This window comes from Phyllobates terribilis, unplaced genomic scaffold (genome assembly GCF_046119375.1).
Source record: "Phyllobates terribilis strain yellow unplaced genomic scaffold, ASM4611937v1 Scaffold_12__6_contigs__length_324123572, whole genome shotgun sequence".
Lineage (NCBI taxonomy): Eukaryota > Metazoa > Chordata > Amphibia > Anura > Dendrobatidae > Phyllobates > Phyllobates terribilis.
Window position 1 is genome coordinate 207,978,137 of NW_027362772.1, and position 18,013 is coordinate 207,996,149.

General features: G+C 40.9%; 1 protein-coding gene and 1 long non-coding RNA gene across 5 annotated transcripts in view; one reads left to right on the forward strand and one right to left on the reverse strand.

Moving 5' to 3' along the window:
• NECTIN1 (nectin cell adhesion molecule 1) overlaps positions 1-18,013 on the reverse strand; it is a 463,174-nt gene that overhangs the window by 317,821 nt on the left and 127,340 nt on the right. For 3 of the 4 annotated variants that reach the window (XM_073656638.1, XM_073656640.1, XM_073656641.1), the window contains exon 5: positions 15,898-16,049. In XM_073656638.1, the coding sequence (XP_073512739.1) occupies positions 15,898-16,049 (152 nt within the window). Of the gene's footprint in view, positions 1-3,195; positions 4,902-15,897; positions 16,050-18,013 lie in introns of those variants that run through there. The other variant, XM_073656639.1, reaches the window with a different exon arrangement.
• LOC141172430 (uncharacterized) lies at positions 11,615-17,095 on the forward strand. Its single transcript, XR_012252474.1, has 3 exons — positions 11,615-11,762; positions 14,284-14,416; positions 16,653-17,095. It is a non-coding gene; the product is annotated as an uncharacterized lncRNA (long non-coding RNA).

Consider the following 18,013-nt stretch of genomic DNA (forward strand, 5'->3'; position numbering starts at 1 on the left):
ATGGTCGTCCTCTCTTCCATCAAGTGACGTATCGGCAGTCATCCATGAAATGTATGTACTGTATATCATGCAGGTATAGTATTCTCTGCATTACTGCAGTTTTCACTATGTTCATATATGATACTTATTTTATTCTACTCCAATTGTAGGACGAGATCACACGGACATCTTGCCTTCCTTATTCCAATGTCTTTCTCAGCAATATTACTACCTAATAAGGTTGGACACACTGCGCCATGATAAGCTCTTTCTGTGTGTTGTCTATGCAAAATTATTTTACTTATTTCCATCTGTCTTTATTCAAAAATAATATTTTTTTCTGTCAAAATTGTCAATGATATGTACAGGGTGAGCAGCTTTGTCTTGTATTGGTACTGCTGCAGATGACTTGTAGTGATGTACCCCGCCAGTGAGAGATTTAAATCCTCCCAACATTTCATCATATTGAACATTACCTTTATATTCAACATTGCCATTATACTCCTTATCAAGAATGTTTAGAAGGGAAATACAAAATCTTTTTGCTCAGTGTGATAAACATCTGATCACAGTTTCTTGGGGAAAAAAAACAGGGAAATAAAGAGGGTTTCCAGTTATTTGTAATAAAACGCCTAGTTGCATCCTTTTTAATATCTCTGCTTATTATCAATGAATAGAGACAATTTTGCCTACATCTAGAGGCTGAAAATCTGTCCTCATTATTGCCAGTTCCCATAGGTAAATGTCTTGTATCATAGATATATATATATATATATATAATATATATCAGATATAGGCGTCTGCCGCTGGGTGTAAACAGGACTGTGTCAATTTACTTAGAGCAAGGAGGTATCAATATCCAATATCTCGTCATTTAATAAATAAGCTTTATTCACAGATAACAGAAACTAACCGTAGATAACTCATTAATAAGAGCATTGACCCAAAATTCCAGAAGTAAAGTGTCCTCCCACTGGGGAGGTTCTTGTTTAGGCCGTTACATTGCAGCATACTGCAAGTGATTGGGGTCGCAATTTGACTGGAAAGGTACTGTGCACACAAGCAAGTAGCAAAAAGTTGGAATCAGTTTGATTTTTTTATGACTTTAACATCTCCTTCCTTACCTTACCGGTGACCCCGTTCACTAGTATTATACTGCAGTGTAATTATTGGCGCTTAACTAGTCAGGCGCATCTGATACTCAGCATGCGCAGCCAGAAATGTACCCCAGCCTTAGGCCGGCATATATTTCTGAAGTCATTTATGACACTTTAGTGGCGGAACTTATGATGAATATGTTCCCCCCATATTGGTGTAGCTGGCCAACACTGGCATGTAAACGCCAGAAGTCACAATATTTCGGCCCAGTTGCACAAAAACGTTGCAACTTGATAATGTGTTAAGATTTCTGGTGAAAGATCTTAATGAATTGTCCTCATAGTCTCTAAACATTGGGCATTAACAAACCCAATTTTTTTTTTGAATCAAAGCACAGTCAGGGACACACAAGGGAAGGAGAAAATTTTTGATTATGCATAATGTACAGAATATAGATATATGGTTATGTGATAGGTGTGAGGAACACAAGCTGAAAGCTGATAACCCTATGGAAAATTGACCCAATGTTTTATACAATTCTTGGATAGGATCTTGTATATGTACTATAGATGTAGAAAAAAAGACAAGGATCTAAGGATTCATTCAGACATCCAATTTCCTCGTACGAGTGCTATCTGTCTTTTTCACTGACAGCACTCATACCTGTAAAATTCTATGGGGCCATTGAAATGTCTAACTTTTTGTGGACTGAGGTCCGCAAAAAATCTTGGAGACATGTCCCATTTTGATTAGGTTGGATCAAAATCAACAATACAAGTCAATGGGTCTATGAAAAAAAAAGGGTCACACTCAAATGACATTTGGGTGTGGTCCATTTTCCAAGGACTGTCAGGATGGAGAAAGTGGAGAAACTTTTTTTTCTTATTTTTCCATGCACGAGAAAAACTGATGACACTCGGACCATAATCTGATCAAACTCTGATCACAATAATCAGTCAGTTTTTCTCGTACCTGGAGAAATCGGACAACTGCATGAGGCCTTAGTCTTATACATTGATCTATTTCGGCTAAGCAAAAATTTACAAAACTGAACAATAGACAGGAGACTTCAAGAGGGGCACCACCTCTCAGCTCAGCTCCTTCCACTTAGTGTTGGTGCTGTGTGGCGGCCATTGCTGTTGTGGTGCTGTGCCAGTGGGGTGGTGTGACCTGGAGCCATGGGCACTTTTCCTTTGTGCATTGGTGCTGTGGGGACCTAGGTCGCTCCTCTTGCTAGTGCGGTATTGATACGGTGGTAGTTGCCACACAGCACTACGCCTGACAAGTTAGGGGCACACCGTGACTTGGCAGTGAGCTTCATACATTTTGATCAGAATACTGAGAACCTGGACACGATGACCTTGGAGGTCCCTTCCAACTCTAACATTCTAGGATTCTAACCTTGTGTTCAGATTTGTACATTTTACTTAGCTCCAATAGAGCAATGTACAAGTGTTGGATGTGCGGTCCATGTCTTTATTCTACAGTTATTATATCTTGTAAATGCACCCCTGAGGGCCATATGCCTGACTGGTAGGGAACTCCACGGCCTTTTTCTGCTGTCACATGCCGCCATGTACGGAGATATTCTCCTCACAAGCAGTTCTTCTAGAGGAGCACACCTCTGCACTAAACACAAGAAGCATGCCACATTTTTTTAATGTCAGATTCATTCAAAACCTGACAAAAAAAACCTAAGCATGAATTTGAAGCCATACAGTAAGGGCCAATATATGGGAGCCATATTACAGCTCCATCCAACTCTGAGATTGTAACAAGCAATATATGGTATGGTCACATTCAGGCTGAAGAACATTATGCCCACCAGAGGATTTGATTCTGAGGGCCCACCTTTCTCCCCCACTCAAGAGCCCCATAGCAGCTGCAAGGTTTGCACTATGAACTCTCCTGAAGGAGAAGCCAGGGCCCACCAGTGGATTCTCCGGTTCTCTGGTGGGCCAGTCCAACCCTGGCCACATATATCAGCCATTATACACATACGATACAGCTTTTACTGCCTAACAGAAAAATCATTAAAAAAAATCCCCTCAAACCATACATGTGATCTCAGTCTGCCATTTCCTGAAGCTACGCAGGTAAAACAATACGACACAGACGGTAATTCAGGTTTTTATGAATTATAGGTATCCACAATGTGATGATTAACAAAATGAAAATGTTGTATTAATGTTATGTGAAAATAATAAGCCGGCTGACCCATTGCCTTATACTACACAATTGCATTACTTTGTCAGGAACACAAAAATGTTCCCCTTTTCGGATTCAGTCATTGGTGACCACAGAGCAGCAGATATCAGCAGTGTACAATTGTGTGGACCGCTTTGGCAGTTTTGTATGTGGTGTTTTTGGGTGGAAGCTTGGAGGACGGGTGCAATAACATGATCCAACATCAGTATGATAGTACAGGGGGGTTGGTCAGAAATGTCCACTGTGATCTGTCCAGACGGAAATAAAAATACACAAAATTGTGACAAGCCTCCAAGACCACACGTTCTTAGATATGATCACCCTGCAAAATAGCATTGTATCTGTGGCAGCATAGCAGCCTGTACCTAAAATAAAGGAAAAAAAAAGGAAACTCCCAACAGAAGACAAATAATAAAATGATCAAACAGTCTACAGAGAAGCCATCAGTAGATTCCAGTGTTTACAGCAATGGATGGCAGGACGCAATGTACTTTACATAGGAGAGGGCAGCGGACCCATTTCCCGGTTGCATATTTTTACGTACACATACAAAGGTTGGTTGGGGATAGGTCTTTACGTAACTGAAGCTGTGCAGTTTCCGTGTGGTCTGAATATTAGGACGCTTCTTTTCTTGCCTTTTCAGTAGTATGCTATGCACATCAGCATCAGTGACAGAATTAAGTCATGGTTTCTTATTAATGGCGACATCAAGTAATTGTGCATTCTGCACAACATCTACTGTGTAAAAAAAAAGAAAAGCATGCTGTGTCTGTGTGTCATCTCATGACAATGAACTGAAACACGATGAGACGGTGACCCTGTTTGTAAGGTTTACGTCATCTTACGACAGCGTTACATGAGGCTGCATGTATAATGGTTAGGTAGGGGGTTCTTTTTTTTTTTTCAGGTCACAAAGACCCTGAAGTTGTGACGCATAAAAAAAGACTTTATATTTATATATCAAGAAACAAGACAATGCTCTGATCACGTAATCATTGCTCCCGACAGCCTTAGACATTTCCCCATCTTAAGGGCCAGGGCATGTGCATGTGTCCAGCCACATATGTCAGTTTATTCGCTGCACCACTCTCACACGTACCACTCCTTCTTTGAGATGAAGGAACCATCATTCTGGGGCACAAGACTATCGGGGAGATCTTCAGGCTCATATTGGAAACCTAGAGTTCTGTCCTCACCATAACCACAACGATCTCCCTCTTCCACTGTAAAATAAGGGCGCTTGGATTCATCGTCATACTTTGTGCTCAGTTTACGCCCATCGATACCATCATCATCTTCTTCCTCTTCGTAGCTAATGCTTCCCACTGGGCCTGGTTTCTTTTCATCATCAGAGTCCTCAGGGTATTGCAAACTCTGCGCCATCGGAGGGTGCTGCGCCACACCAGCCTTGCTGTAGCCATTCCCGTACACGTGCTTCTTAGTGTTGTAGTCCCCCTTGAAGGTGTGATGTCGTCTTCGAAGCAGCACAAACAAGACAACTGAAACAGCTAGTACTAGAACCGCTCCGCCTACAGCCCCTCCAATGATTGTCGCGGAGAACATGGAGGAGTCGCTCCTGAACGTCTGTCCTGTAGGAGTCGGGGTGAAAGGGAATTCTGGGTAGGAAAGACAAGGAAAGGGACAATATCAGGCTCTGGATTCATGCTATAACCCATAGGCAGAGACGCAAATAGTACGTACTATTGGCTATTGCCACCTAATTACTGATGTTAATTGGACCACATACACCAGTGCACATAACATTTACCTTCTTAGAAGTTGTAAAGGTCCATTATATTATAAAAAGCTAAGATAAAGCGAGGCTTTGTGTGAAATTAATACATTACTGTAGTGATGTTCTATATTAATCAATATGGACTCCTTTGGAGGTAATTTTTCCTCTTTTCTTTTTTACTTAAATGCTTATATTTTAAAATTAACAATTTTTTTTACAGTAGGATATCATTAAAAAATGTTGGATGGTTTAGCTTTTACATTCTCTATGTATCGCACTATGTAGCAGATTGCAGCATGAGTTAACACGAGTGAGCTGGTCTTCCCTCAGAACAATCTTCTGAGCTTACTTCTGCTTAGTTTGATTTGGTAACCAATCAAGTTAGAAGAAAGTTCAGGAGAAGAGAGGTAAGGGCTACAAGCCCAGGTGGAGCTCACAGACAACATTCACTGTTACCTTACTCTGCAGTCTGCTGTGTATTGTGGCGCACCGAGGTCGCACAAGCCAAACACAACAACATTTGTAACAAAACCCTACTGCAAAAATGGGATTTTAACAAAAAATACATGAATTTAGGTAAAGCTAAAATTCCCCCTATAGACATCCATATCCTTTAAAACATTGCTCCCAGTTCCATTTCCAGTGATAATAAAAATACAAACAAATAATTTTCAAAAGTTTTCAAAATACAATTCAATGAAAAAAAATCTATTTTGTAAGAAAAACATACTGTATCATCTTCAATGTTAATTATGGTCTAAAAATAAATTCAGACTAGCTCTTTCCAATATGTAACCTCCCGTAACAATTTATCAGATGTCCATTATAGCGTAATTGCGTCCCTGCTAGGGTGTAAGAAGTAAGGAAGGGAAAAAGAGGAAAGAATGGGGCTTTTAGGAAAGGAAGGGGAGGGGAGGGAAGTAGTGGTGCATTTAAGGACTGTTGGAATCAGAGAATAAATGAGAACAGACTAGAAGCTCATATATCGCCTCCATGGCCAATTAAGGCGAATAACAAGCAACATGGTTCTCCAGTGATCAACAAGTCATCGCATAAATAACAGAAATAGCAAGAAATAGCTCTACAGCACACTTCTATATACAAACTATAAGGTCAACGTGTCAATGACTTTTTGAAATAAAGAGAGTGAGTGCAGCAGGTTACACAACGGCAGAAACGGAGACTAGTGGAGCGGGGAAGGTTGTAGTCAAGAGAAAGACATAGTAGGAAGCTGCTACCGCTACTATACATACTGTATCCTATTATCCTAGACTGTAAGATCTTTATAATTGCAACTGACATACTGGATGTAAAATTGTGATTTGTACAGTGCTACGGAACATGGTGCTAAAGATTTGGTCACTACGATACATCCCTTCATGTAAGGGCAAGTAACCTCAGAGATGAACTCGAGACAAACTGCCCAAACTACATGCCATACAAAATGCAGAAATACAACGTTTTGATTACATTTTATTGTATTTATTTCGGGAGGTGTGACCTACAAAATGTAATTTTAGTGTTTTGATTTTTTTCATTTTTACGGCATTTACCATATTGGTTAATTCATATTATATTTTGATAGACTTTTAGAGATGAGGCGATACCAGATGCCGTATTTATTTATTCTTTTTTTTTTTCCATCGTCTTTATTTTAATGGGAAAAAGGAGAATGATTCTAATTGTAAGATTTTTAAACAGTTTTTTAAACTTTTGATTGTCTGATTGCTTTTACTATACACTGCAGTACCACAGTATAACAGTATATAATGAAAATCAGCGTATCTTACAAAGCACAACCTCTGGCAGTAACAGGGGCCTTTGGCAGGCTGGCTGCCATGGCAACCCATCAGTCCAATCCCCCCCCGATCACATTATGACTGGCCGATGGGAGCCAGTATGAGTAAGCAGGAGCTGGTAAGAGTAAGCACCGGAGAGTGTTCCATTTAAAAGCTTCTGTCAAAATTTGCAGCATTTAAATAGTTAACAGCAGCGATTGGAGAGGGAGAGACCTATTAATCACCTTTAAACAAGAGTCAATGCTGCACTAGTCTCATCTTCGGCTATGGTTCTTGGCCGGAGCATCAAATTATATTTTCTGTGAAATGCGAAGGAGTGCAGCCATGCTGCGGACTCATGCTGTCCGTGGTTTGGGCAGCATGAATCAGATGACAAGTGCAGCCCTGCTGTAAACCTATAGATGAATTTCACATTTTAAAATGTTAAAACTACATTTTTCTCTTAAACTGCGTTGTCGCCAATAACATATTTAAGTAGTAAGACACTGATATTGCTGATTTCAGTGGAATTAAGCAGCAATCTCATGTCTATGGAGACTGTTTATTTGTCTATCGACATCTGCCATCTGCGGAAAGAATGGCAGAGTAGGTTTCACTAACATCTGCCGCGTCATTTAATCTTACAGGGAATATATTATCAAAAAATTGCATATTGTTTAAAGGGAACTAAACTGTGAGCAGCACAAATCAGAGCATGTCGGCATGGCTGCAATCAGGTATATCTTTCTCTGAAACACCCCAGTGTCTCAGAGAAAGTATTCATTAAAGAACTGGCTGTGGATCATTGCCAAAAGACCAAACTAGTACAGCTCCACCTGCTTCTCCCCGCTGCACCAGGTGATTGGCAGGTCTCTTGCTATGCGAGTAGCCTGCTAATCACCTCCAGCAGCACTGGGAAGAGGCGGCGAGGGGCGGAGATGGACTGGTTTCATCTCTGGATATGGTCCATTGCCAGATCTTTAAAGTATATTTTCTCTGAAATGCCAGAGTGCTTCAGGGCAAGATAAACCTTGTAGCAATTGTGCGCAAGGCTGTGATTCATGCCGCTCATGGTCTGAACAGCGTGAAGCAGGTGACAGGTTTCCTTTTTTTTTTTTTTTTTTACAGGAGAGTTTTGTGTTAATTGTATTTAAAAAAAAAAAAAAGAAGAGGTTTTTGTTTTCACAACGCAATCTGTGCTAAAAAATTGAAATCTTGCAATTTTCATACTTGCCAACTAGGGCCATTTCAGATTCATACTTCCTTATCTTTCAGAAAGAGTTTTCAGCAGGCTCATTATCATTAATATTACAGTGACCGGAACATGTTTATAAGAATAGAAAGCTTAAGTTTAGAAAAGTGCCAATGGCAATTGTGCAAATTGCAAGATTTATATATATTTTTTAATAGGTATTGTGATTTAAAAAAAAAAAATAATAATGGCAAAATGTTTTTTTAATTAATGCTATGGGTGTATGGGTAGGTTCACTTGAATTTTGGAGTAGGAGCAAGTCACATCTCGACTTGGATCTGCTCTTGTGACATCTGATTCTGTCACCATATTCAGTTTGTGGGTGGTGTTGGTAAAGGAGGACATGTCAGGACAAGAAGGTCAGAGATGCTAGTATAATAGTAGAGAAAAAGAAAGGTAAAGTCAGCACTCACCGAATCTTCATGAAAAAATCCTTTATTTTCAAATACAAAACATGGTGGCGGTCGCCATGTGGCAGGATCCCCGGACGAAGGTGCAGGGGAGAGGGGAGCAGAGGACTACAGCCCTTTGGACCCAGAGAAGCACCGTAAGGTTGTGAAATGGCCTTAGTCCTCTGCTCCCCTCTCCCCCGCACCTCCCTCTGGGGATCCTGCCACATGCCGACCGCCAACATGATTTGCATTTGAAAATAAAGGATTTTTCCATGAAGATTCGGTGAGTGCTGACTTTACCTTTTTTTTCTGTACTATTGGACATAAACTTAGCTATCTGCATCACCAGACGAATCTCTGAGCACATAAGCTGAGCCTAATATAGGTGTCTGCTGAGAGTGATGAACGGTGTGGTGCCAGTAATACTTCTCTCACCCTGAACAGAGATGCTAGTATGGCTGGGAACAGAATTGCTGACCTGTTAGACACTAAGGGTGTGTGTGCTGTTCAGCAGGAGTAATCAGGAGTGGTCTATGGGACAGCACCTTACTTGAACTTTCATTATACTGCTGGGAGGTGCCAGTTATAGTTTATACTTGTACTTGTTCAGTCCTGTTTTCTTTCAGCTCTTGTTCAGATTATTGGTTTCCAGTTTTTGACCTCGATCAATGTTTACACTATATTTCTGCCTTGTGATTCTGGCCCTGTCCTAACCTCCTTGTAAGTAGTCCTATTTCACACGTCCTAATATTATTGCTACCGGAAAAAACAGTACCAGTGCTATCTGTGTCTGTGTGCCACATCCGTGTGCACCATTAGTGTGACACATACCGGCATCTGGGAAAAAGCAGTTCTCACCCTAAGCTCTGTGTTCCGGCTGGCGTGGTGAGCAGTCACGTTCCTGATGTCACGCTCACCACACCATCTGGATGTAGCAGAGTTGGGGATCATCGTGGGACATCAGCATGATGGATTATTGGTGGACAGGCGAGGATTACTTTGATTTTTTTTATTTTTTGGTTAATAAATGGGTAAAAGAGGGTAATTGTGGGGGGAGTGCTATTTTCAATTCAAGGACTTTTCTCTGTGTGTGTCTTTATTACTTTTGACTATGGGTTAGTAATGGGGGGTCTTATAGACACCTGTCCATTACTATCCCCCAGGTTTGATGTCAGCGGACATAAAACAGCTCATATCAACCCAAACCTATTACCTTACTTGCCACTGCATCAGGGCAAGTGGGAAGAGCTGAGGCTGAGTGCCCGAATTGGTGCATCTAATGGGTGGATTTTGGGATGGGCTGAGGGCTGGTGTTATTAGTCTGGGAGGGGGCTAATGTCCATGGTCCATTCCCAGCCTATGAATATCAGCCCTCAGCTGTCTACTTGGCCTTTGCTGGTTAGTAAAATATACTAACCAGAAAAGGCTAAGCAAACAGCTGTGAGCTGTTATTAATTAGCTGGGAACCTTTATGACTATTGGCTCGTTCCTAGAAAATAACACCAGCCCCCAGCTGCCGGCTTTCCATCGGCTAGTTAGGAAAATTAAGAGGGACCCCACGCCATTTTTAAAAAAAATTATTTATTTAATATGAACGATACACAGACAGCGGGTGCTGACTACAAGACTTATCAGCGTCGCCTTGTCATGCTGATTGATCGCAGGGAAACCAGGCGACAACGATTAGAGTTGTAGTTAGCGTTATTCCCAGGTGGTGTGTGTTGACTATAACTGTCATCAGCATCGCCTTGTTTCACTGATCGCAGGGAGACCAGGAGACAATGATGAGAGCTTGATTCAGCATTCGGCACCTGGGAACAGCGCCAACTGTACTGCTTTTCCCAGACGCCGGTACATGTCACACTGATGACACACGAATGTCATCCATGTGTCATCAGTGTACACGTGTGCGGGATTACGGGATTATGTGCTCCGGTATTACGGACCATGCTGCCGGCAAAAAACGGACATGTCAATGTGTTTTGCACATGGAAGCACGGTCCGTGGAAACAGACTGACATGTGAGCCATAGACTTGAATAGGTCTACGTGTGTCTCTGGTACGTGTGAAAATTGTCACCACACGTACTGGACACAGTGACATGTGAAGGAGGCTTTACACAGCTTTCTGACAAACCTCTACCAGCCCTTTCCATCAGTCAGTAGCTGCTCTGTGAACCAAACCCAGATGCCTCTGTATAAGCCCAGGTCTTTACAGGGTTTGAAGGGTGAAAGCAAGAGCAACGTGTGTGATCTGGTAAATGACGTGGGTAGCATTGAGCCAGCTGACGGAAACTCTATTAAGAGCCACCAGGCTGGCATGAAAAATGCCCCAACGGCAACTCTGCTCTAAAATCCACATCTATAAATGCTTAAAATATGCAAGAAAAAGGTCCATAAAAGGTTTTTTTTCTCTTAAAAAATTCACCAAAGAGCACTTTAGAAACAGTCCAGTAAAATCCTTATCAGAAAGCTCCATGTGAATCAATCATAAGTTTCCTGTGCTTTCATTACTCTCAACATTGTGTATTAAACACTTAGAATATAAGGTAATATGCAAGTATATGCTCAGAATGGGGAGTTTAAGCTTTACTAAATATCCTCAAAAATCAGAAACAGAAGAATCTGAAACAGCATAGCTCTGTCTATTAATCAGCTTGTGCTTGACATGCACATACACTCAGTGCTTTTGTCCCTACTCACTCCTGGGACAGATATATTGGTGCTTTCCTTTCTTCTGACCAACACGTAGTCCGATGCCCATTAATAATACAATATTTGAGAATGTGATCAGAATTGAGACACATGTAGGATACTGGCATTATCATGTCTTATAGTTCAGCTGGAATATTCCCACGTTGTCCAATATTATAACATGACTGTATATAGCATCTAGCATCAGAATACCTTCTCAATATATCTGAAATTAATTATACATTTGGACAATTTTTCTCTGAAAACAGGAGCTTATAGACTTGTCAGCCTCCGTGAATAGATATCCTACATTTAGATATGTTGTCAAAAATATTACATTCAAATATACAGAGCTGCCCAGTGCATGGAAATAATGTGTGCAGGGGGTGTTGAAAGAAAAGGGGAAATCGCTAAATATTCCCTACAAGGTGGTGGTTCAGCCTTTGGCAGAGCTTCTCCCGGCAATTCCTATCAAAGGCATCTCTGTTGGAGACATGTGCAGACGTGCCGATATTTCCTAATCTGGATAGGGAACTATTCTGCGAAACTCCTGCTACAGACTTTTGTTCCCACTCTAAAAGAATAGGATAAGGACAAGCTTGTTTTTTGCTTGGTGACCAGTATGGGGTATGTAGGATTTTTGATCACTTTTTTTTTACACTCTTTTTTTGTTAGGTGTGGTATCCAGAAAACAGAAAATGTGGAGTTTACATTTTTTCTTTTTATGGCATTTATTAAACAAGTTGAATAATTTTATAATTTAATAAGACTGTGACAGACATGGGTGATGACAGCAAATGTGTTTATTTTTTATGGAATTATTTTTAAAGGGCAAAGAGGAGGGGGAGTCCAACTTCTATACTTCATTTTTTACACCTTTTTTTTTTACTTTTTTAATAACTGTAGGGAGTCTGTCAGACCAAACTAACAGTCTAAACTAAGCATATAACCCTGATAAAGATCACGTCTTTATCCCTTATTCAGACATCTGTGATTTTTTTGTATACAGTGTTTTGGACACCAGTTTCATCAGTGTTTGGTCCGTGTGTCAGTTTTTATCATCAGTGTTTGGTCCGTGTGTCAGTTTTTATCATCAGTGTTTCATCAGTGATTTTCTTGTAAGAAACGTAAAAAATGACAAAGCTTCTCCTTTCCGCTTCAATTTTAAAAATGGACAGCAAATGGGCTCCATGCGGGCTGTCAGCGATTTTTCACGGACCCATACCCTTGTATGGGCAATTCTGATTAGTGACTCGGATAAATAATTGACATGTGTCTGTGATTTATTTGCGGAGAGACAAGGTCCACAAAATAACTTGGACGTGTGAACAGCGACATAGATTATAATGGGTATGTGGAGTATCTGTGAAAAACACGGATAGAACACCTACATGAAAAAAAAGATGTCTGCAGAAACTGAAAGTGTAATGTGCACCCTTGGCATGAACAAGGGGCTCCGTGCACCATTTCACCTACTGATTCGCATGCCCCCGACTCCTGGTGAATGACAGTGCTGACTTGCCTGAGCTTTCTCCGCAGACAGTGCTGGCTTCCGGCAAGTCAGTACTGTCAATCACCAATGAAGAAGGCGGGACATGCAAAGCGAATGAGGGGGACACAGTACACGGAGTCTCTTGGCCTCACCAACAGTGCACCACGCAAATGAACAAGAAAACTTGATTAAACTTCTGTTTCTGCATAATGGATGCAGCGATTTTTATAGGTGGTGTATCCCCTACAAGGCTATGTGCTTAGCTTATACTGACAGTTTAAAACCGAATGTAAATTTGTTTTATTCTATTTTCTGTACATGGTTATCAAGGGGGTGGGCTTGTCTGAACTTCCGCTGAGAACATTCCGAAATAAGCTTATTATCAGCCACATGGGTCCTAGGCAAAAATAGTCAGGATGTGACTCACAGAATTCTATGGCACAGTATTCTAGACATGCTATGTGACCTTTACAGAGGTCATTGTGCAGGGAGGAGGAGGAGGTGAGCTGTGACCATAAGCTATTGTGAATGATGTGATACTGTGTAATCTACATAGAGGTGTTGTCATTGGCTATAATCCTGCCTGTGATGATATATTAGAACCACAAGTCTCAGAAACATATTCAGTGGACAGACCTCTACAAAAATTGCAGATGGGTTTCACTGAAACAACCACTTCAAACGCATGGAATAGAAAAAAGGGAAATGAAGTCTTAATGGTTAGTACAAAAATATAACAGCTTTCTCAAGGGAAGGTGGACGTGTTCCCTTGAGAAAGTTGGACGTGTTCCCTGCGAAACGTGCGTCGGGAGGGAGAGGCACTAGTCCTTCTTACCACCTGGTGGGGCACATTTTTATACTTTGAGGTAATGATTTTGTTGATATACATGGATGTTCATGGGGTACTTAGGGAGATTGATTATGATAAGGCACAGCTATATCATTGAGCTGTAGGCTCTAGGAGACGAGCATTACGGCCTATATGATTGCAATATATCATGCAGGAGATAGAGCACTAAGCTTTACAATATTGTTTATATATTTATCTCTTGTGATATACTACTGTTCCTCTCCATCTATCCCTATCGAGTCCCATGCATTCTCATAAACGCAGGATTGATTGATCGATTCTCTACCTCTATGTGTCCCTGCTGCTTTTCGGTATTGCCATTCTTTTGTACACACATCCCTTGCACTTGCAGACTTTTAAATGTGTATTTTTTGTATCAATAAGACTGATGATATATGTAAGAGAAATAACTACTGAAGAGTGATCTCTACGGAGAACGAAATATCAGTCTATTATTAAGCTAAGTGGCCAGGGTGAAGACTGGAAGATTTTAGGATATTTTTATCATACACAGTGATATTCCTGTTTTCCTATGTACTGTATATCATAAGCCTAAGACGCTTGCAGAAAAATGTCCATTGGGGATCGTATGTATGGAGATATTACTCTCTCAAGTTTTGACGGGCATGCCACAATTTTGTTTTAAGTTGTGTGAATTAGAGGCATAAGAAGATGCAGCAGAAGATGCAGCAGAGACCCCTGCACCTGTAATAGAGCCCTATTAGAGCTGTGTATAAAGCCAAATAATAACACCTCCATGTGCATGAGTTGACTCCTTATTAAACTTCTTTCAATTTTCAATCCAGGTCATGCTGGGAGTTTGATAACTGATTGCGTGCTGTCTTCATTTGGGTAGGCTATCACTGTGACGGATGATATAACAATGATGACCGGAAACCAGCGGCACAGTGTGAGTTGGCAGTGCCCTGGACAAGGCAGGTATTTTACACCCCCTAACTTGTAAACCTTTAGCACTCTCTGGGTCTATACTACCTGGCCTTATTTCCCATGCACACGTATTCTGCTTTTTGCTGAAATCAGACTTAAATATTTTTAAATAAAACGTTATACATTGCTATAGTATTTTTTACTTTTATACATTTTTTTGTTTCTTATATAACAATTTTAATACTGTAGCCTAATCTCTAAGCTTCTTCCTAGACTTTAGCCAAACCCTAGTCTTAACCATATCCCTAGCCCTAACCCTAACCATATCCCTAGCCCTAACCCTAACCATATCCTTAGCCTTAACCCTAAAGGCCTCTATACACACTTAGATAGCAGCTAACTCTCATGATACCTCCACACCCATTGGCCGAACGCTGATGTCTTTTCAAAGGAAAGAGTGGAGAAAGCTGCTGTCAGACAGCTCTAGTAGCGGCTTATCTCATGAATAAAATTAAAATTCAATCTGCCTGACCTTAATCTCCCTAATATCATCTGTTGGGTGAAAATTGGGAGTCCCTCATACACATAAGACTATCGGATGATCCAACAGTATTGATAAATAAATATTGGTCTAATGTGGGGTCCTTAATCCTAGCCCTAGCCCGAACCCTAGCAGTCAGTGTGCATAGCTAGCCCCCAGCGAGCACCCACTACAAGACTCCCAGAAAACCATGCTGGTAGGAGCGGGGTGGAGTAAAAGTTTGTGTCCGTATAAACTTGGATGCCTGGCACACCAGTCCATGTAGCCACCGCCCTATCACTTGTCATAGGATAGGAAAGACATAAGACTTTATCACCGCGTGCTGTTTTGGTGGTGTTGGGGTGGTTAGACAAGGCAGACAATTTCTGTCTTCCTTGCATTTATGCGTGTGCAAACATTAAAAGCCAGCAGATACAATGCAGAAGACGGCTCATTTTCTTGCCTTTAGTCAGCGTAGACAACAATGTTTAGAAATTGTATTTGCATAAAAAAATAATCCCAAGACTGCACATCCATTAGGAGCTCCCGCAGATGCAGCAGCTATTATTATCTGCTTTCCCAGGGATTCCTGACACCACAAGCAAAAAAATATATATATTAAGCGAACATCCTTATGAATAAACACAATCATTAGGATTTTGTCAGCACTTCTTACATTTGCTCAAATACAGTCTCTTTATCTATGTTGTAACCATGACATTAATCAGAATATGCTTACTTCTGCAGTGTTGCCTTTGGTGATAAAACATATTTTTCCATTACTTCACTCAGGACGCATCCCGTCTATATTTCTCATGTTCTTCAAGAAAGGCAAATTGTAGTCGCCACATTTTAATGGAAACAAAGAGTTTTTTTCTTCTAGTTTTCCAGTAAGTTTGCAGCACTTTCCTAGAACCTCCATCCCAATTGCGTAGATGGATCGTTCACGACAAACCAGTTCTGCTAATAGTCACCATTATCATCAATCTAGTATAAAGGCCCATTTATTTACCTGTAACATTGACCTCCACCTGACCGATTTGGCTTCCAATGGCGTTTGTGGCCTCACAAAGATATGTTCCCGAGATGCTGTAGGTTACTGGTCCCCGGAAAAATATTGTGTTATTTTTCACATCTGCGCCATCTGGAAGGGTCCCATTAGCCCTGCACAAAGAATAAATCATTAATATCAGAAAGGGTTTAAAAGAGTAATGTTGTTTTACACAGTATGAGACATTATTTAGGGCCTTCAGCTTTATTGAGATGCACAGAAGAGTAAATTCTTGCATTTCCAATAAAAATAGTAAAGCTTAGCAAGTTTATTACAACTAACGATATTCTGTTTTTTCCTCTTGGAAAAGTTTTAATAAATTGACAACTGGATTCACTTTCTACCATTCGTTGTAAAGACATCGTCAATAGGCATGGTCTTTACACATCCTCACACTGTCAGCAACGATCTGATGCAAATAGTACGCAGGGACGCGCCTCTGTCAGTTGAGAGTGGTATCACCATGTTATCAATTTGCTCATACATTTCCAATATGATAAACCAATATCGGTACAACGACTCTAGGAAAAGGTGCTCCTGCATTGATATTTTATGGGGCATGCTCTACAAGTATTTTATAATCTAGCCATGTCATGATCTGCAAGGAGTTTTTTATTCCAATATATGAATTATTGTTTTCTTGTCTTTTCTATTCGTTGCAGGGGACACTTTTGTTTGTACGGAAAATTTTCTGAAAGTTTTTCTTTTATACATAGGCCTGCTATGATGACAAAGGGCATCCGCTACTTCTAGAGGAAAGACGATTTAATCATCATCACCTACGTAGATTATTTACTAAAAAAAAAGCAAGAAAAAAGACTGAAAAGGAGAGCTCCTGAGGAGGGAGGAGGGGAAGACAAACCAACAAAACACTTACACTAAATAGATATCTTGAATGTGGACAAATTCGTTACAGCTCAATCAGCCTGCTGCTACCAGTTCAGGCATCCTAATCAGGTGCCGTATTGTAAGACAGTTGAAAAAACAAACAAAAAAAGGAGTGCCAGCCGTCGAGCATGGTAGGTCCACACGGCTCTGCTTGTTTATTTGTTATTGAGTTGTTAAAGTATTTTTATTGATTAAATTATTTCTGCAAGTCTCTGGCTGGATTTGCAATCACTCCAGTATATTATTTAACTTCCATTGCATTGCTCAGTGTGCAAGGAGGAGAGGCTGACCTGGAAGAAGGGGAGATAAGAATCTTTCTTCCTCTTATGAAGTAAGTGGAGCTACTGTGCTCTTCGGCTGGCGCTCCTTTTTTGTTTGTTTTTTTCAGCAGATTCTTTACTGTAAGAGGAGTGAGATTATGGAACTGTCTGCCGCATGATGCTCTGGTTGATTCAGTACAAAAGTTCAAGAAGGGTCTGAATGCCTCTCTTGATAAATGCAACGCTCAAAAAAAATAAAGGGAACGCTTAAACAACACAATGTAACTCCAAGTCAATCGCACTTCAGTGAAATCAACCTGTCCAGTTATGAAGCAACACTGATTGTGAATAAATTTCTTCTGCTGTTGTGCAAATGGAACAGACAACAGGTAGAAATGATAGGTAATTAGCAAGACAGCCTCTGTAAAAGAGTGGTTCTGCAGGGGGCGAACACAGACCATTTGTCTGTTCTCTGCCTTTTTGACTGTCATCGTCATTTTTGCATTTTTTCATTGCTCTCACCCATAGAGGTACAGTAGCATGAGGCGGTGTCTACAGTACAACCCACAGAAGTTGCTCAGGTAGTGCAGCTCATCCAGGAAGGCACACCAATGCAAGCTGTGGCAAGAAGGGTAGCTGTGTCTGTCAGCACAGTGTCCAGAGCATGGAGCAGATACCAGGAGACTGGGCAGTACACCAGGAGATGTGGAGGGGGTCGTAAGAGGGCAACAACCCAGCAGCAGGACCGCTACCTCTTCCTTTGTGCAAGGAAGAACACCAAGATTGGCAGATTACACATTGGCACCCTGTACTCTTCACGGATGAGAGCAGGTTCACACTGAGCACGTGACAGATGTGACAGAGGCTGGAGACGCTGTGGAGAACATTCTGCTGCCTGCTACATCCTCCAGCATGACAGGTTTAGATTT